This window comes from Phocoena phocoena, chromosome 13 (assembly GCF_963924675.1).
Source record: "Phocoena phocoena chromosome 13, mPhoPho1.1, whole genome shotgun sequence".
NCBI lineage: Eukaryota > Metazoa > Chordata > Mammalia > Artiodactyla > Phocoenidae > Phocoena > Phocoena phocoena.
Genome location: NC_089231.1, coordinates 28917357 through 28936068, shown reverse-complemented (window position 1 = coordinate 28936068; position 18712 = coordinate 28917357). Strand labels below are relative to the sequence as shown.

The 18712-nt window shown below is 43.5% G+C and overlaps 1 protein-coding gene across 2 annotated transcripts in view; it reads left to right on the top strand.

The window, feature by feature from the left end:
- The window catches only part of SETBP1 (SET binding protein 1), a 352373-nt gene that overhangs the window by 240301 nt on the left and 93360 nt on the right, over positions 1-18712 (top strand). For both annotated transcript variants that reach the window (XM_065890468.1, XM_065890467.1), the window contains exon 3: positions 1791-5250. In XM_065890468.1, the coding sequence (XP_065746540.1) occupies positions 1791-5250 (3460 nt within the window). The remainder of the gene's footprint in view (positions 1-1790; positions 5251-18712) is intronic.

The following is an 18712-nucleotide window of genomic DNA, read 5'->3' as shown; positions in this document are numbered from 1 at the left end:
TGATGGCAGTGTCTCTACTCTAAACTGCAAGGTGAAGAAAAAATTAAATACTTTTTTTTCTTAATTTTCTCCTGGGCACTTAACAGGCTTAGCTTGGGGAAGCTCTCTCATGATTCTTAAAAAATATGCTTCAATATTGGAAGTATAAACAGGATTTCACAAAATCGGGGAGGCAGAAAATAACGCTAGGGATTCCAGGAACTGGTGTGAATGAAACCCTGGTTGCTTTACTATATTGAATTTTACCCATAATTCTTTCTGCCATCTGCATTTTGACTCTTAGCAGGGACAGTAAGAAATGTTTTCTAATAAAGCATAAATCCTATAGCATCAATGGCAAAAGACAGAGAAGAGATAGGTGATAGATATATAGCTAGCTAGCTAGCCAGCTAGATAGACACGTACAATACATACATACATAGACAGGTAGACAGATACATATTATAGGTTAAAACTTCCTAAATTCACTAAGCCATTATCATATACTCCTTAGTTGGGATATTATCAAAGCTTTCTTAATTTACTAATATTTTCCCTTTAACAAATCTTAGGGAAATACATCCTCTGTGTATAAAACAGGACTTATAATAAGCTTCAAAGACTGCTTTCTTTGTACTGGTAGCCTGGCTTAAACTCTATCTGGAACAATGTGAACATATCTATATTAAAAATAGCTTAATATCTCAAAACAGTGTGTTCACTATCCATTCCCTTTGTGAGTTTATAAACGTTGGATATGTTGTGTCTCTAGCACACGTTCTGCCTTTGCTGGCCGAAGAGTTAGTCTAAGGAAGGTGCAAAGTCTGAAGACGTTCATATAGAGCCAATGTAGGGAAAAACACAGCTGACAAAGTCCAATGGAGTGATCTTGAATGATAATTTTTTTTTTTTCCTGGCACATTCGTCCAGGAGACTTGTTTCCTTTTTTTTTTTTTTTTTTTTTTCTTTTTCTTTTTCCAAGGTTCCTTTTGAGAATATCCACGCGTTTTCTCAAGAGAGTAGTCAGGGCCTAATGTGGGCTTAAGGATGTCTTAGCAGGCTCACTCCCAAACACGCACCACTCCTAGAGTCGGCAGAGATTTGAGGGCTCTTCCATGTTTCTTTGCTTCTTTTCGTTTCTTCTCTATGCCCTTGACTGGCCCACTTTTCCCCACGCAGTCGTCAAACTTCCCCCCCTTAATTCCTCAACTTGTGCTTTTTCTCCTTGTTGCAGTGGTTCCTAATGAGTTGCTTGTTTGAGTGCAGAGATGCTGAACTCCAGGATAAACTCCAAACAGAAATGAACTGCAGCAGGCAGAAACAAGGGAAAGATGTGTGTTTGAGAAGAAGCTGGGGCAAAAATAAGCTGCAGCTGGAGTTAGGGAAACGCGTGCAGGGAGTCTGGAAGTTCAGATGCTCTCCTGAACTCTGCCACCTTGGGCAGGACTCTTCATGGCTAAAGTTTTAGCGTCTTCATTTGGAAAATAGAAGCATTGGACTGAGGGACCTTTAGGGCCCCTCCTGACTCTAAACAGTTCTTATTCTGAGATTGCATTAAACCAAGATAAGTTAAAGTTCCTGTTATCTAGGGAGAGAAAGACAGCGATTATAGCATCCTTATTAATATTCAAAATCAACACAATGTATTTTTACTAAAGAAATTGAAAACAACCTTCACAAAGCATTCTGGAACTAAAGGTGTCTGTTTCCAACTTTTGAATAATTAAGCCTTTTGACATTAAATTTTAAATAGTTTCACCATGCTGATCTTTGTTTCTCTCTCTCTCCTTCTCCACTCCACCCACCCTTAGGCTTACGAGCGGCCACAGAAACACTCAGCTCTCCATTATGACCCAGGCCTCCCACAGGACTTCACCGGTGACACCTTAAAACCAAAGCACCAGCAAAAAAGCAGCAGCCAGAGCCACGTGGACTGGTCCACCAACTCTGACAATGGACCTGCCACTCAGAATTGCTTCATCAGTACAGAGTCTGGCAGAGAAACTGCAAGCACCAGCAAGATCCCAGCTCTTGAGCCCCTGGCTTCCTTTGCAAAGGCCCAGGGTAAGAAAGGCAGTGCAGGGAGCACATGGAGTCAGTTGTCCAACAGTAGCAAAGATCTGCTCTTGGGAGGTGTGGTCCCATCTCCAAGCAACCACAGCTCACCAGCTCCACCCAGCAGCTCTGCTGAGTGCAGTGGGCTCCAGCCCTTAGTAGATCAAGATGGAGGAGGTGCAAAGGAGCCCCCAGAACCACCTACTACTATAGGCAGCAAGAAAAAGTCCAGTAAAAAAGATGTGCTAAGTCAAACCATACCAAACTCAGACCTAGACTGGGTCAAGAATGCTCAGAAAGCATTTGACAATACAGAAGGGAAACGGGAAGGCTACTCTGCAGATAATGCCCAAGAGGCATCACCAGTCAGGCAGAATGTGAGTTCCGTCAGTAATCCTGAAAATGACTCAAGCCATGTCCGGATTACTATCCCTATCAAGGCACCCTGCCTAGATCCAAGCAGCCATAAGAGGAAAAAGAGACAGTCCATCAAAGCAGTGGTGGAAAAGATCATGCCAGAGAAAGCCCTGGCTTCTGGAATCACTATGAGCAGCGAAGTAGTTAATAGGATACTTTCCAACCCCGAAGGTAATAAGAAAGATCCCCGTGTCCCTAAGTTGGGTAAAATGATAGAGAATGAGTCCCCCTCAGCTGGCCTTGAAACTGGTGGAAATGCTGAGAAGGTTGTCCCTGGAGGTGTATCTAAGCAGCGGAAGCCACCCATGGTCGTGACACCTCCAACGTGCACAGATCACTCTCCAAGAAAGCTGCCAGAAATCCAGCACCCCAAATTCGCTGCAAAACGGAGGTGGACGTGCAGCAAACCAAAACCCACCAGTCTCCTTCGGGAGGCAGTCATGGCCACCTCCGATAAACTGATGGTGGAACCACCGTCTGCTTACCCCATAACCCCGTCCAGCCCTCTGTACACCAACACAGACAGTCTTACTGTGATCACGCCGGTAAAAAAGAAGCGGGGACGACCAAAGAAGCAGCCTTTGCTCACGGTTGAGACGATTCATGAGGGGACCTCCACCAGTCCAGTCAGTCCCATCAGCCGGGAATTTCCTGGAACCAAGAAAAGAAAGAGACGACGTAGTTTAGCCAAGTTGGCCCAGTTAGTGCCAGGAGAGGACAAACCCATGAGTGAGATGAAATTTCACAAAAAAGTTGGAAAGCTTGGGGTGTTAGATAAGAAGACCATCAAAACTATCAATAAGATGAAAACACTCAAAAGGAAAAATATCTTGAACCAGATCTTGTCCTGCTCCAGCAGCATTGCGCTGAAGGCCAAAGCTCCCCCAGAGACCAGCCCTGGGGCAGCAGCAATCGAGAGCAAATTGGGCAAGCAGATAAATGTCAGTAAGAGGGGCACCATCTACATTGGCAAGAAGAGGGGCAGGAAGCCGAGGGCAGAGCTGCCACCCCCATCCGAAGAACCCAAAACAGCCATCAAGCACCCGAGGCCAGTTTCTAGCCAGCCGGATGTTCCCGTCGTGCCTTCCAACTTTCAGTCACTTGTGGCGTCTTCACCAGCAGCTATGCACCCACTTTCGACACAGTTAGGTGGGTCCAATGGCAACCTGAGCCCCGCCAGCACTGAAACCAACTTTTCAGAGTTGAAAACTATGCCAAATCTCCAGCCCATCAGTGCTCTTCCAACCAAAACCCAAAAGGGAATCCATAGTGGGACCTGGAAGCTGTCTCCACCCAGGCTGATGGCCAACTCCCCTTCACACCTTTGCGAGATCGGGTCACTCAAGGAGATAACACTGTCCCCTGTGAGCGAGTCCCACAGTGAGGAGACGATCCCGAGTGACAGTGGCATTGGGACAGACAACAACAGCACGTCTGACCAAGCAGAGAAGAGTTCCGAATCCCGACGGAGGTACTCTTTTGATTTCTGCTCCCTGGACAACCCGGAGGCCATCCCATCTGACACCAGCACAAAGAACCGGCATGGCCACCGGCAGAAGCATCTCATCGTGGACAACTTTCTGGCCCACGAAAGCCTCAAGAAGCCAAAGCACAAGAGGAAACGGAAAAGCCTGCAAAACCGTGATGATCTCCAGTTTCTGGCAGACCTGGAAGAGCTCATCACCAAGTTCCAAGTGTTCAGGATCTCTCACCGGAGTTATACTTTTTACCATGAGAATCCATATCCCAGCATTTTTCGGATTAATTTTGATCACTATTACCCGGTGCCATATATCCAGTATGACCCGTTGCTCTATCTTCGTAGGACTTCAGACTTAAAGTCAAAGAAGAAGCGTGGTAGGCCTGCAAAAACCAATGACACCATGACAAAGGTGCCTTTTTTACAAGGGTTCAGCTACCCTATTCCCAGTGGAAGTTACTATGCACCCTATGGAATGCCTTACACATCAATGCCTATGATGAACCTTGGTTATTACAGTCAGTACCCAGCTCCTCTGTACCTGTCGCACACGCTCGGAGCAGCGTCCCCATTCATGAGGCCAACAGTGCCACCACCTCAGTTTCACACAAGCTCCCATGTGAAGATGTCTGGTACGGCTAAGCATAAAGCAAAGCATGGAGTGCACCTGCAGGGGCCCGTGGGCATGGGCCTCGGTGACAGGCAGCCATCCCTGAATCCTCCCAAGGTGGGCAGTGCCGGTCTGTCCAGTGGTCGTCTCCACAAGAGGAAACACAAACACAAGCATAAGCACAAGGAAGACCGGCTCCTGGGGACCCACGACAACCTGAGTGGTCTCTTTGCAGGCAAAGCCACAGGCTTCTCCAGCCACATCCTGAGCGAGCGGCTGAGCAGTGCAGACAAAGAGCTCTCCCTTGTGAGTGAGAAAAACAAGCATAAGGAGAAGCAGAAGTACCAGCACAGTGAAGCCGGCCACAAAGCGTCCAAGAACAACTTTGAAGTGGACACCCTGTCTACGCTGTCACTTTCTGATGCCCAGCATTGGACGCAGGCCAAGGACAAAGGTGACTTGAGCAGCGAGCCTGTGGACTCGTGCACAAAACGGTACTCTGGCAATGGCGGGGACGGCAGCAGCGCAAGACCAGAGAGCCTGGATGTGTTCAGTGAGATGAACCCTCCGAACGACAAGTGGGACAGTGATGTGAGTGGGAGTAAAAGGAGGAGCTATGAAGGCTTTGGGACGTACAGGGAAAAGGACATCCAAGCCTTCAAGATGAACCGCAAGGAGAGAAGTTCCTATGACTCCTCCTTATCTCCAGGTAAGGCCGAGTTTTCTTCAAACTTGGACTGTCTTGTTGCTTGGTTGCTGGGCACTGCCCTGCAGCAGTCCGCCATCTTTGGCACATTGGGTTCACTAGTTTGCAGAGAGGTAGAAACCAAATGAAAACAGGTCTCCTTGCAAATTTGAGTCTGCTGCACATTTTATGCATTGTTTAATCAGTTATTTTCTGTCTTTCCTCTCTTGGAGCCATTGCCTGAGAACTGTGGGCCCAGAGGCAGCCCCAATAGCTGCCAAGACTACAACCATACCCACTACCTTTATGCTTTTAATTAAAGATGCTATGCCTAAGTCTTCATCTGATCTGATGGTAAATTTGCTAGTTGGGTGAAACCTCTAAAACTCTCTAGGAATACCAACAAGATCCCAAGGAGGTCAAAGTTGGATGGGAATGAGTATCTAGTTTACCTGACATGCTAGCTCTAGAAGTCACACATCCTAGGTTGAAACATCTACAGTAGAGCCATTGGAAGCTGATGACCAGTGAATCTTGAAGTCTACCTGATAAGGAAGCCACAGATCAAAGCCATGTTGTCCTCTTTTTGGCATTTGATAAGCAGCTCTTGGTAGACCCCTAAAGTGAAGCCCTGACCTGTCATTTCCCTGCATAAAGGTGAGGGTGGGCGGAACCGGACTGAAAGGCACTGTGAGCCTCCTGCCTCTGCTGGAACCTACCGCTGTGTCTCTTTGCATATCCACTGGGGATGGGATTTGCCCACTAATCTCTAAATTGAAGTGCTGGTGGCTACTAGGAAGAGCTCATTCCTTGTCAGTTGCTGGGAGAATTTCCTTGCTAACCTGCCCACCCACATAAACCTTCCTTGCCATGGAAGCCTCACACTTCTGCGTAAATATCCCTTTGTCCCCGTCCACACATCACACAGATGATAAAAGACTCCTGTAGAACAGAGTAGTTATTTACTAGGAAAAAGGTAGAAACTCCTTTCTTAGGAGCTGCAGAAGCTAAAAGGATTCCTCGTGCTCTCCCTGCCCCCAAACAGTACAAACCCTCTGGCCAAAACCTGGTTTAAAGGACTGATCACCCCTGATAAGCTTTGGGTGCACTATTTCACCTCTGTTTATGATGTGTATTCCTTGTTTGTCTTCTCCCTTCATGCGGAGTCCATAATTAGTGAAGGTGAAGAGGTCTGTTCATGAGGATTTAGAGACTTTCTAGGCCAGCAGATTTCGAAAAGAAATATGTTTTGATAATGGCCATTCTGACTGGCTTGAGGTGATACCTCATTGTAGTTTTGATCTGCATTTCTCTAATAATTAGTGATGTTGAGCATCTTTTCATGTGCCTCTTGGCCATCTGTATGTCTTCCCTGGTGAAATGTCTAGTTAGGTCCTCCGCCAATTTTTTAACTGGATTGTTTGTTTTTTTGATATTGAGTTCCATGAGCTGTTTGTATATTTTGGAGATTAATCTTTTGTCTGTTGTTTCATTTGCAAATATTTTCTCCCATTCTGAGGGTTGTCTTTTTGTCTTGTTTATGGTTTCCTTTCTAGAGGGTTGGGATAGGGAGAGTGGGAGGGAGGGTCAAGAGGGAGGGGATATGGGGACATGTGTATGTATATGGCTGATTCACTTTGGTGTACAACAGAAACTAACACAGTACTGTGAAGCAATTGTACTCCAATAAAGATCTATTAAGAAAGGAAGGAAGGAAGGGAGAAAGAAAGAAAGAAAGAAAGAAAGAAAGAGAAGGAAAGAAAGGAAAGAGAGAGAGAGAAAGAAAGAAAGAAAGGAAGGAAAGAGAGAGAGAGAAAGAAAGAAAGGAAAGAGAGAGAGAGAGAGAAAGAAAGAAAGAAAGAAAGAAAGATATGATTATGAGTTAGAAGCTACTTAAATATTGCTCCAAATCACCCCCAGCTCTGAGTTGCTGTCATGGTAGATGATCTCCTTGGATAATGAAGAGACCAATTAGCAGTCATGTTTCCTGCACTTGCTAAGGTGATAAATGGCCCACACTTCATGTCTGCCCAAGTGGATGTGATCTTCTGGGTTTCCCCATTTCTGACCATCAGACTTTGTTGAAGGTGTTTGTTTTTTGTGCAAAGCCTAAATTAAGCCCACATGGACAGGAGTTGCTAAAAGATTAAACTGTAACATGAGAAGTACTGTTGCTTTCTCTTTCAGTGTGGTGGAATTTATCCATAGAACCAGAACTATCCATGACAGAAGGCATTCTTATTTCTATTTTCTTGGCATTGTTTAGCTAGAAAACAATGGTGGTATGTTATTGCTGAGAACCTACAGGCAAGAATCGTAAGTTAACAGACCTGAGAAACGAGGTCTCAGAAGCTAAAACCAGCCATTGTTGCCATTAGGGTTCTCAGCAGTCTTACTGGGACTTCTGCATGTCTGGACCGTATTACAGTTGGGTTCTGGTTGAATTTTGCCAGCTGGGGTTCATCCGGTCACTGTGTCTCTGAGGGCGGCCACACTCTAGCCATACAAAATTCCTTGTGTTTGCATTCACAAGGTGGTCGTTACTTCATTTAAAATTCTCCCTCCCCTTCCCCAGCTTACTTGTTTTGCAGCCATCCACAGAAAGCTGGATTCAGCCTAGGAATTGAGTACTGCACCCAACTCTGTTATGACCTTAGGCATGGTATCCTATCTCTCTGGGGTACATCTGCCAATCTGTAACTCAAAGAGTTGGGCCAGACCTCTTTTGTATGGCATGTTTCAATTCTTAAAGCCATTTCACACGTATTTCTTATAACATCCTTCCTGCAATCTTAGAAGAGAAATATTTTCATTCCCATTTTACGGATTACCACACTGAGGCTCAGAGATCAAGTGACCTGTCCAAGTTCAGAAAGCTGTCACTTTTTATTCTAAGCCCAGGGCTTTGCCCACTGCATTGCAACTCAGCTGCATGTCACCCAACTAGTTAAGGCCAAGTCTAGAACACAGGTCCTGGTCCCCAGCCCAGTGTCCCTATATCCCACCACCACCCTTCCTCTCAGAATCCCATCTATCCTCTTGATTACATGCTTTCCCCTAGGGCATCTGCACAGTGATTATGTGATAAGTGCAGAAGAGAGTAATTAAGACAAAAAGACATTCCTTTATTCAGTTCCCAACCAATGAAGGAGGATTTCTTATGGCCTAAACTTTTCTAAATATCAGCCTGGGAATATTGATATATACATTGACAGGGTTTCCACTTCTGTCCTTACTGAAATCCAGTTCCCTGAGTTATTTATGCCACTGCTTTGTGCTTATTTTTGTGTTGTGTGAGGTTTTTCTTTTTTTTTCTGAACATTTTTATGAATCTTAATTGTTAGTGGCTTCTGTGTCTATATGAGTTATGCCTACACATCTTGTTGAATATCTTATTGGAACAGACCAGATTCCTTATCATTCCCTTTCCTTCCAAACCTTGGCCTCGCCTTGCCTATATCCTGAATATCCCCTCTATTCCTGAATCCCTAAAGCATCAGGAAAAAAATGTCCTTAGTAGCACTTGGAACCCAATGCATTCACCTTAATATTATACACTCCAAAGAGTGCCAAGACCCATTAAAAGCTGGGAGACAGATAGGATGAGGCTGAGGTTACTGGAGGCACTAAGATCTTTCAGAGTATCTGAGTCGAGGTGTCTGTTCAGCTGGATGGTACTGAAGGTCATGATTAGAAATAAGCATCTTCCCTTCCACACCTTCTCTTCCTCGACCTCTTCCTTCTCCATTCTGGGTTCATTTCCATAGCATCTTAATGTCCAATTTCACATGAGCTAGTCTTCTCCAAAATAGATATGGCATAAATACAGATATCATTCTTTACCCTGTTGAGGACCAGATTTAGGGGTGGAGTGAAAAGAGGACTTTGAGTGCTCCCTCAGATCAGAACTGATGAAAGGCACCATATAAATGGAAGTCATTACCATTATGGAGAGAGGAATTAGAGACCCCATTTAGCAATAGCAGCAGTTGCACACCCCATTTCCTCTTTCCTGCTTGGAAAGTCATTCATCCTCCATCCCCCTGCCCCAGCAGATGGATGCATTGTCTTGTTAGCCCCCTTTCAACATACCTAGATCTAAGAAATTACACAGACTCCTTGCCTTTTTCCTGTATTTTACTCCTTCTGTCCTACTGCTTCTTTGGTTTCAAAAGGCAGTGACTCTTTTGACCTATTTTCTAAATGCACACCATCTGGTAAATCTTCATTTATAAAAATGCTTGCTTGGGGCCAAATAATGGATAAATAGTGGGAAGGTGTAATCCACAGACTCTCAGAGTTGGGAGAAGCCTTATTGGCCCTCATTTGTGCTGCTCTCCCACCAGGCACCACCATCTCACGCACCCTGGCATGCAGCAGATTCCGAGAGAGGAAACCTGTCCAAGGGTGCCGATACATAGAATGATGCTGTATGCTCTCAGAGCCAAGTTCTCATGAGGCGGTGGAAGAGGTCTCTAGTGTGAATGATGTTCTTTCTTCCTGTTCCAACCTCTTGGAAACAATCTTTGCATACTTTGACCTAAAATTATGCCAGGAACTCCAGGCATTTTGACCACTGCCGTCCAGGCTCCCATCAGATGTTGGGGAAACAGTGAGAAGTGTAAGTCTATACCTGTTACCTCTTATTCCAATGCCATTCTTAGTCAAGGTTGCCATCCTGAGTCCCCAGTGTCAGGTACTTTCCTCATGATGAATGGATGCTGAGAATTCATTCTTAGCTCACCTCTCACATATCAGAGTCCTGCCATGTATGTAGCTGGATTCCTCTGAGACTGGCTGACTCCACCTCTCCTTGTGGCTCTATCTTACCCTATGCCAGCTCCTCTTATCGGCACTGTGGGCATTTTGGGAGGCAGTCTCTGTTGTCACTCACAGGCAGGAAATGGATGCCCAAGCCAAAAATAATACAAAAGTCTCCTCAAAGCAGTCATCCAGATGAGGGAATTAACCACATGGACAAAATGTCATGAAAACCATACAAAAGAAACATGTGTGAGGAAAGTTTTCTAAAACTGGAATAGAAGGAAGAAGAGGACTCATGGGAGGAGAAGGTTAAAACCAGGAAAGAAGGAAGAGTAAAAAATGGAAAGTTGATGAAGTGTGGTCTGTTTAACCTTAATCCAAGTTGAATTCTGGGTCATCCTGTAGGAGGAAGTGAAAGATTAATTAGTGAATGGTTGCTGTGTGGTTTAGCAGGATTATGAGTACCTGACCCAGTCTTGTCTCCTATGCTAACCAGCTGAAAGACCTCTTTATATTTTTGACTTTCAGTTTTCCCAAGTGATACGAGGACAATAAATGTTCTGACCAGACATGATAGTCTAGGATTCTCAAATTTATACAATAGAATTTGAATACACACACACACACCCCTCCCTAGATTGTGCAGTTAAAGAGAAAGTGCTGAAGTTATGGCCAAGTTGGCCAATTAATTAGCTATTCAGTGAAGTTTCAAAACAGATTCCTCTGGTCCGTGTCTTAATCTGTGTGACACCCCATTTATCTTTGGCTCAAGTGACTTCACTTAGCCATTTGATCTCACCTTTCCAAAAGGTGGAACCTCATAGGATCCACCAATAAATTAGCTTGTTCTTTGTGCGGGCTAAAACCACAGTTCATCACCTTAGAAACAAATAAGTTAGAGCACTAATATGACCAATTGTATAGGAGCAGATAGAGCAAACTTGCATTTATATTCACGCTCAGAAGTAAAAGAATCTTAATAATGTAATATAAACACATCATTTTGCTTAGGTGTTTGAGCATACTGGAGCTTAGGAAGTTCAAGTGACTCATCCAATGATACATATCTAATTGGTAGAAGAGCTCAGACTGGGAATAGTAACATAAGGCAGGGGAAAAGGGAAAGGAAGAGAGAGAGAGAGAGAGAGAGAGAGAATAAAAGAAAAAGAAAAACAGAAAGGTGAATTGTGGGAGAGATGTTAAGCTATATGTTTTCTTTTGCTGTGAGCTGTTGTAAAAGGTAAGCCTCTCTTTGACAATAATTTGGCTTCCAGGCTATCTCTGGGGACCCATGTTTGGGACTGGAATTGATCTTTGTGGGCTCTAATGGAAGTCATTTTTTTTTTCCTTTCCTGTCTTAACAATTGCACATACTTATTTTATCAAGCCTCCCACAGTTCCTCCTAAGGTTTCCTTTTGGAATTAATCAAATTAAATGTTGTGACCCATAACTTTCTGGCAATGAAAAAAACAAACAAACAAATAAACAGCATCTCTTTTGCTACGCTGAACCAGAAATCCAGCACTCTGCCTTTGGAGCATGAAGTCTCCAGGTCATTTATCTTCCCACAGTTGGCAAACATTCCCCCGTCATGTTGTAAGTTTTTATATATACTTCTGTGGCTTTGGAGAATTATGAAGATTCAGGTGTGGGTGCAGAGAAGTCACAATTTTGACAGACTTGGCTTTGATACAACATGGAACCTTTCTTGGCCAGAGAAATCAGTAAAGCATGGCTTCCAAAGGCTAGCCTGTCACTCGGCAGAGATAAGGATGGTGCCTTTGAAAGGACCCTCCAGAAAACCATCTCTTCACTCTATAAACAAACAATCAGCAGGACTGAATACTTGTTAGGATTGTGAACTGTGCTTGTGCCAGTATAGCACTTCACACTGAATTCAAGGGGAATTGACAAAAACAAGAGAAAAACTTTTAAAATTATTTATTTAGTGTCTAGTATATGCATGGCTTGGTGAAGTCCTGGGGGAGTCCTTAAGTAACTCAATGCTTTTGCTGTCAAAGAGGTTACAATCCAGAAGGCTCTCCTGTATAATTTAGGGGAGGAAAACGGATGCAACTCATAAGGCAGACTGTAACGGCAATCAGAAAGTCATAGAGAAGAGACTGGGCTGTCAATAGAGAAGGACGTGCTTGGCTGTCCAAGTGAGGGTGAGCCACCGCCACGTTTTCAGTGGGGGTGGAGAGGTGGGACCAGGAAATGCTTCTGTTTGGTAGTTACCATTCAAGATGGGTCTTAAAGGATGGAAGAGTCTTTCGGAGAATGGAGATGGTGAGATGGTGTTGGGAGGGAGTGGAGGCAAGCACAGAGTAGGAAGGAAGCTATGTAAACAAATGTATTTAGGTGGAAATACCCAAGAAACATTTGGGAAATGGTGTTTTGTCTACTTTTATTGAGGTTAGGATCTGTAGTTGGGGAATCATGGTAGATAAGCTTGGAAAAGAATGTTGTGCTGGAGTTTAAAGGTTTATCCCCACACTCTGGGGCTTGTGCTTAATTAAGTAGACAGTGGGCAGCCATTTCATTATTCAGAGGAAAGTCACGAAATGACCAAATTATAATTTGTCTTTTTCCCCTGACTGCTCCCTCCCTCTAGCCTGGGTTGGGCAAACTTATCCCATCTTTGAATTTTTCATATGATATTGTAATTATCCCTTTCTTATTTGAATTGTACCCACTACCCTGCCCTTCCTCCCGCAGACCACCCCCAGATTTATAAGCATCATAAAAGCATCATTACCTACTCAGGTGCTCAAGCAAAAAAATAATAGAGTAATTCCTGACTCATCTCTTTCCCTCTTTAGCTAAAGTCAAAGATGGTTCCAATACGTTGGCCTCAGGCAACTGGAAGAGTGGTGGCACATGAACAGAATTATAGAAATCCAAGAGAGAATCTGGTTGGTGTGTGAGGAGATGAGTTGTTGAGGCAGCAGTTGGCAGCACTGTACAGAGCTAGAGCTAGAGGTTTACCAAAGGGGACAATTGTGGAGCATGAAGGAAAGAGGGTGGACGGGGGGACCCCTGTGGCTCACCTTAAAGAGAGAGGCAGAATAATAGGGGGTCAGGCAGATACAGAGAAGAAATGACAGAAGTGTTGGAGAAGAACCAAGGGCTCAAGGAAGAATGGATTTCAGAAGAATGGGGTAGCCACTAGGGCCCAAGCTGCAGAGTTCATAGAAGATGAGGTTAGATGAGAATATGTATGAACATACTGGTGGCTCTGGAGACAACAGACAAGTTAACAGTTACGTATTTAGTGCCTTATATGGTTAAGAGGTGGTGGGCTATGTGCCAAATTCAGATGGCAAAGAGGGGATGAATAAGTGGGTGATGAGAAAACGGGGCTACAGGTGCAGCAAGCAAAACTTGGTTGTGGTTCTAGCAGTGCTCCAGCTTCTTAGAAGGCTTTGTTCTGTAGTCAGTCCTTGACGGGAAGTGACACACTCATTCTTAACAGGCCTTCAGTCTAAGGTCTCCCAATTCGCGGAGCATAAAAACAACGCCAGACTCCTTTATCCTAAGTCATTCTGCCTCCCTGCGAAGGCCACATATAGAAAAGGTGAGTATTTAAAAAGAAGTCAGTGATTCCAGGCAGGCTCCACCTTTCCCGTCCCACAGATGCACAGGTGCTTAATTTTTGGTCATGGTAATGGCTGTTTGATAACTTCTGAAAACTCCTCTTTGTGGTGCCATGGGTATTTATTAGCTGTGCTGCTGTGAGTGTGTGGAGGAACTGCTCAGGTTATCACAAGTTCTGGTAAATGGATCTTTTATTGAATGTTTACTGTGTGCAAAGTATTATAGACTAAAGCTTAATAGTTGATCTTTCAGAGGACTTTACTACTTTGTGGAATAAAATATATATGCTGTTTCATAAAGAGCTTACATTCTTCAAAATGATTGGGAGCTCTTTAGTTACTTAACATGTAACATAGTGCCAAGATATAACAAATAGACCAGAATAAACGAAAAGCAAGGAAGGGCCCCTGACCTTAATTTCCTTATACTATACTGCAAAGAGACTTAAGTTAGCATACATAAAACAACCAGAGAATAAATGCAGACCAAGTTTAATCTGTGTGAACTCAGTGGCCAACAATGGGAGCCATAGTGATCCAGGATCAGAAAGGATGACAGTGTTCAGTGAAAAACGAATCCTGGACTTGAACCTTTGAGAGTGGATGCATAGTGATTGAGTGAGGCACCAGATGAGCTAAGACCTGGAGGTGGGTGTATGTGGGGGTTACGGGAAGGCACCTAGCTAGACTGAAGTTAGCAGTTGAGTGAGGATGGACTTTTAAGAGGGTATAGTTGCCATGCAGAGAATGTGGAACTGCATCCCGGAGGGATCGAGGACACACTGGTGTTAAAGGGTGCTGGGCATGAAGGGTGGTGAGCCTGGTGCTAGGTGCTGGGTGAAATGATGAAGTACCAGGAAACATGCCTCCCTCAAAGACTTTGTAAAGCTATCAGGAGACAAGAGGTAGATATATACACATATGGAAAGTAATTAAAATAATGAAAGACTAACCATTAATGACTAGAAATAAACACCCATTCTACAGGAAAAAGGACCCATAAAATAAATTTCAGAGTAGTAAGTTGCATACTATAAAAGCAAGTTGATATGAGTGTTTGCCCTATTACATAAGGATTTAGAACAAGTTGGATTAAAAGGAGGCATTAAGAGGGAGGATCAACAGAGTAGAGCGAGCAAGTCCCAAGAGCTGCCTCTGCTTGGAGTTTCCCATTCTTCTCTGAAGGGCTTGGGGAGCTTGAGAAGGTGGGCATGAGTGTGCCGGGTTGGCTCCCATGTTGATGGAGGATCTGAAGACACAGAGAGAGAAAAAGCTTCCCCTGAGGCTACATCCCAGTTACCCCTTACCTCTGAACAGGGCATTCTGCTTTTCAAAGCACATTTCCTGACTTTTATTTGATCTTCAGACTCCACTGAGATTTGCAGATAGGTGTTCTTCTCCCACTTGACAGGCAAGGAAATCAAAACCCAGAGGGTTAAAGTGTTTGTCCAATGTCACTGAACCAGTTTTGTGCAGAGAAAGTGCTAGGTTCCAGTTTTTCTGACTTTTCCCATCACCTCCTTTTTTCCCCACTGTTTTTCCAAAGTCTTTGACAAGGTCAGTAGTATATCTCAGCTTCTGAGTTATCCCTCAAGAACCCTTGCCAGTGGGTTAAATATTCGAGCCCAGAATAAGGAGCTAGCTAATAAGCAATTTGATCTCCACTACAGTTAGCTTTTTTTATATAAAGGGAGCTCTTTGGAGCCAGGGCTGGCCAAGCCCAGGCTGTGAGGCCAATTCTCTGTGCAGAGCCTTCACCTCATCTGGTGAACAGAGACCCTGGTGGAGTGTGTCCATTCTGAAAAATCACAAAGGAGATGCAAAGGGAGAGCAAGAATGGTCTTATTCACTAAGTCACAAAACACTAAGCCTAATATTTAAAACTTTGTTATTTTTTAAAGAAAAGTTTGAGGGATTTTACACACCTAGTAGCAAACATACAAAATTTGCATCTTGGGAGTGACATAGGATAAAAATAAAAACAGACCAGAGCAAATCACTAAGGAAACCATGGGTTTAGAGCTACATCTAAAAAGTTTGGTAAAGTGTTAGGAGACTTGGTCCCCTTTTGACCATCCACCAGGAATTGGGATTGGGTAAAAAAAACTATGGTTCTGAAGCAGTTTATCATGTCTTATATTCCATGAAAGACCAGTGGACCAAAGAGGTTTCTCTTACAAGATATACTTCTTTGTGCTGTTGGTTATAGTTTTACTTTATTTATTCTATTCATACAATTTAAAAAGTATCTGAAATGTATAAGACATAGTACTGGGCAGTATTACAACTACAAATATGTAAGGGACATCTTGTCATCTTTCAGTAGAAGTGACATAGTCCTAAAAGTCTGTCCAAATTTCTCCTAGTTTAGTAATGAACTGCTTTAGCATTAGATATTATTTTTCTCTTTGAGACCCCAACAACAGCAATAAAAATGGCTTCTCCACCCATTGCATAGAGCCAAATGAGTATTTGGGAAAACACTTACTGTTTATTTTATCATCTAAAACAAAACCTGTTAGTGAATAAAATTTGGAAAATTTAGAAAAACATGTATAAGAAACATGAAATCACCTACAATCTCACTAAATAGCTATTATGATAAGGTAAATAACACGGGTCCCCAGCTGGTGTTGGTAACTGCTCACCTTGCAACCTGCCTCCCCAGCAGCCCAGGAAACCCAGCCCATGCTCCCCTCCCCCATCACCCCTCTTTCTCCTCTCTTCTCATCGCCACTTCAGCTGCCTGGTCGTTTCAGTTTTCTCTCAAGTCCCTTCCCAGAACTGACCACCATAGTACCATAAGCTTTCATTCTGCATTCTGTGTCATTGCCCAAATGGGGGAGTATATTTTTAAAATAAATGCAGCAGCAATTGGGCATGAAAACCGTCCAGATTTCCAGACTGTCCTATTTAAGATCTCCATAAGAGTTCAAGTTCCAGGACAGCAACCGGGCAGGGGACAAATTAGTCACAGCTGAAGATGGTTGCCAGAACTTTTTCCCAAGAGTTGCCGGGTGTTCAGTGTTTCTCTCAAATCAGAATCTGACGAGGGGGAATGCAATAAATTTTCCAAAGCTTGAGATCCACGACTCCACCCTGAAGTGGAAAATGCAACCAGCCAGTGTCTGTTACAGATACCACCTCCACTTCACACACACACACACACACACACACACACACACACACACACACACACACACACACACACGTCAAGTTATAGCTACTCTCATTGGTCAGTGTTGCTGTCACTCATACTGAGATGAGATCACTTAAAGAGACGGAGCCAGCTATTGATTACCGGTTTGTGACACAAAGAACTACCTGTACTTGCTTATTTTCCTTCCTCATATACCTATGGATATATCTAAGGTGAAGCTGGAAAGACAGTAGTTCCCATTTCAAAAGGCAGCTCCCCTGTTTGTTTTTTCTTCCATTCCTCCTCACCCAGGAAGCCTACATCAACGTATGCTCTGAAATGGGTATTTGCATAGGTTATCAGGCAAAGGAGAGGAGAAAATCTTCCAGATTTCTTAAGTCTTCATGGACAGTACAAATAAAATTTTATTTTATTAAATAAAATAGCTGAAATAACTTTTCGTAGTTACGTTTTCTCCATTATTTTTCTAGGTCCAATTGATATTAATTATAATAGTTGAAACTCTGTCTCAGTGGTCTTAGAGAGGAAAAGCTTATTTCTGGGTGTCTTCTTCTGCCACTGGTGAGGACACTGGGTAATGGCTCCCTCAAGTGATTTCCCCAGTGCAGGATGTCAGCTCTGCCTGCCTATGGAAGCCCCTCAAACCCCAGAAATACTTCGTTCATGTGGGCTGGACTTCCACCAGGCCAGGGTTGCACCTTCTTGGTCCACAGCAATGCTTCTCTACTTCATTTTGCATTTCAGGGATCCTTTTGGCAATAATCAACCCAGAGCAAAGCTCCTTTGTTTCCATTCCTTACACCCCACCCCTTAGAGCTCTAACTAAATAAATATATTAATTATTGAAACGGAAAAAGAAGAATGAAATAGCTTTTCAGGGAACATCCATGAAGGTAGCCATAGTGAAATGTGTAATTGATGCCAGATGTAGAAGTATCCATTCCTCTTGCATCAAGTCCAAGATTCTTTATCTGGCTTAAAAGACCCTCTATTATCTACCCGCACAGTCTCACCTTGTTTCCTGATCATTTTCAGCTTATTGACTTGCTGTGAGTTCTGCAAAATCCACCTTACCCTACAGAAAATACCATAAGTAGCCTTAAGCTGAATCACCAGTCACCACATTGCCTCCTTCACATAGAACATCTCTTCAATCTGGCTTCTAAATCTTACCTACTTATTTCCTTAACCATTCTGGCATATCCTGCTTCTCTGATATAACTAATATCTTCACGTTCATTTCAGCGCTTATTTCTATATGGCCTCATATTGTTTATCTTTATTTTAGGTAAGAATGTCATGACTCACTCAGATAAAATCTGAGCTGTACAGGACACAGTTCACTAGCTTAAGAATCAATTCAGCAACTCCTAAGGCAGCATACTAGATCGTTAAAATGCTAGGGAGTTAAAGCCTCTTGGATGCAGATTGGGGTGCTAAATCCCCACTTACTAGTAGTGTGACCTTGGGCAACTGAGCCTCTTTGATCCTCTTTTTCCTCATCTGAAAAATGAGGCTATTAATACCTACCTGGCAGAGTTTTATGAGGGCCAAAGAAAAGTAGAATATACATGAGAGCATCCAGCACACAGCTTACCACATGGTCATTAATAATGTTCATTTCCTTTCACTTCCACTTTGGATAATATATTCAAGCACAGGAAACAGTGGCACCTGTTTTGAAGACCAATTTATCTACTAACCCCAGCCATAAAAATGTAGTGATAAGAGAAATAGTGAAATTTGTATTCATTTTCTATTGTTGCTGTAAAAATTTATCATAGATTTAGCAGCTTGAAACAACACAAGTTTATTAGCCCACAGTTTCTGTAGGTCAGAGGTCCAGAAGCCTTAGCTGCTTAAGATCTCATGAGGTTGAAATCAAGGTGCGTGCAGGGCTGGAGGTTCTGGACAAGGATGGGCCTCCAGTCTCATTCAGGTTGAGCTCTCATTTAGTTCCTTGTG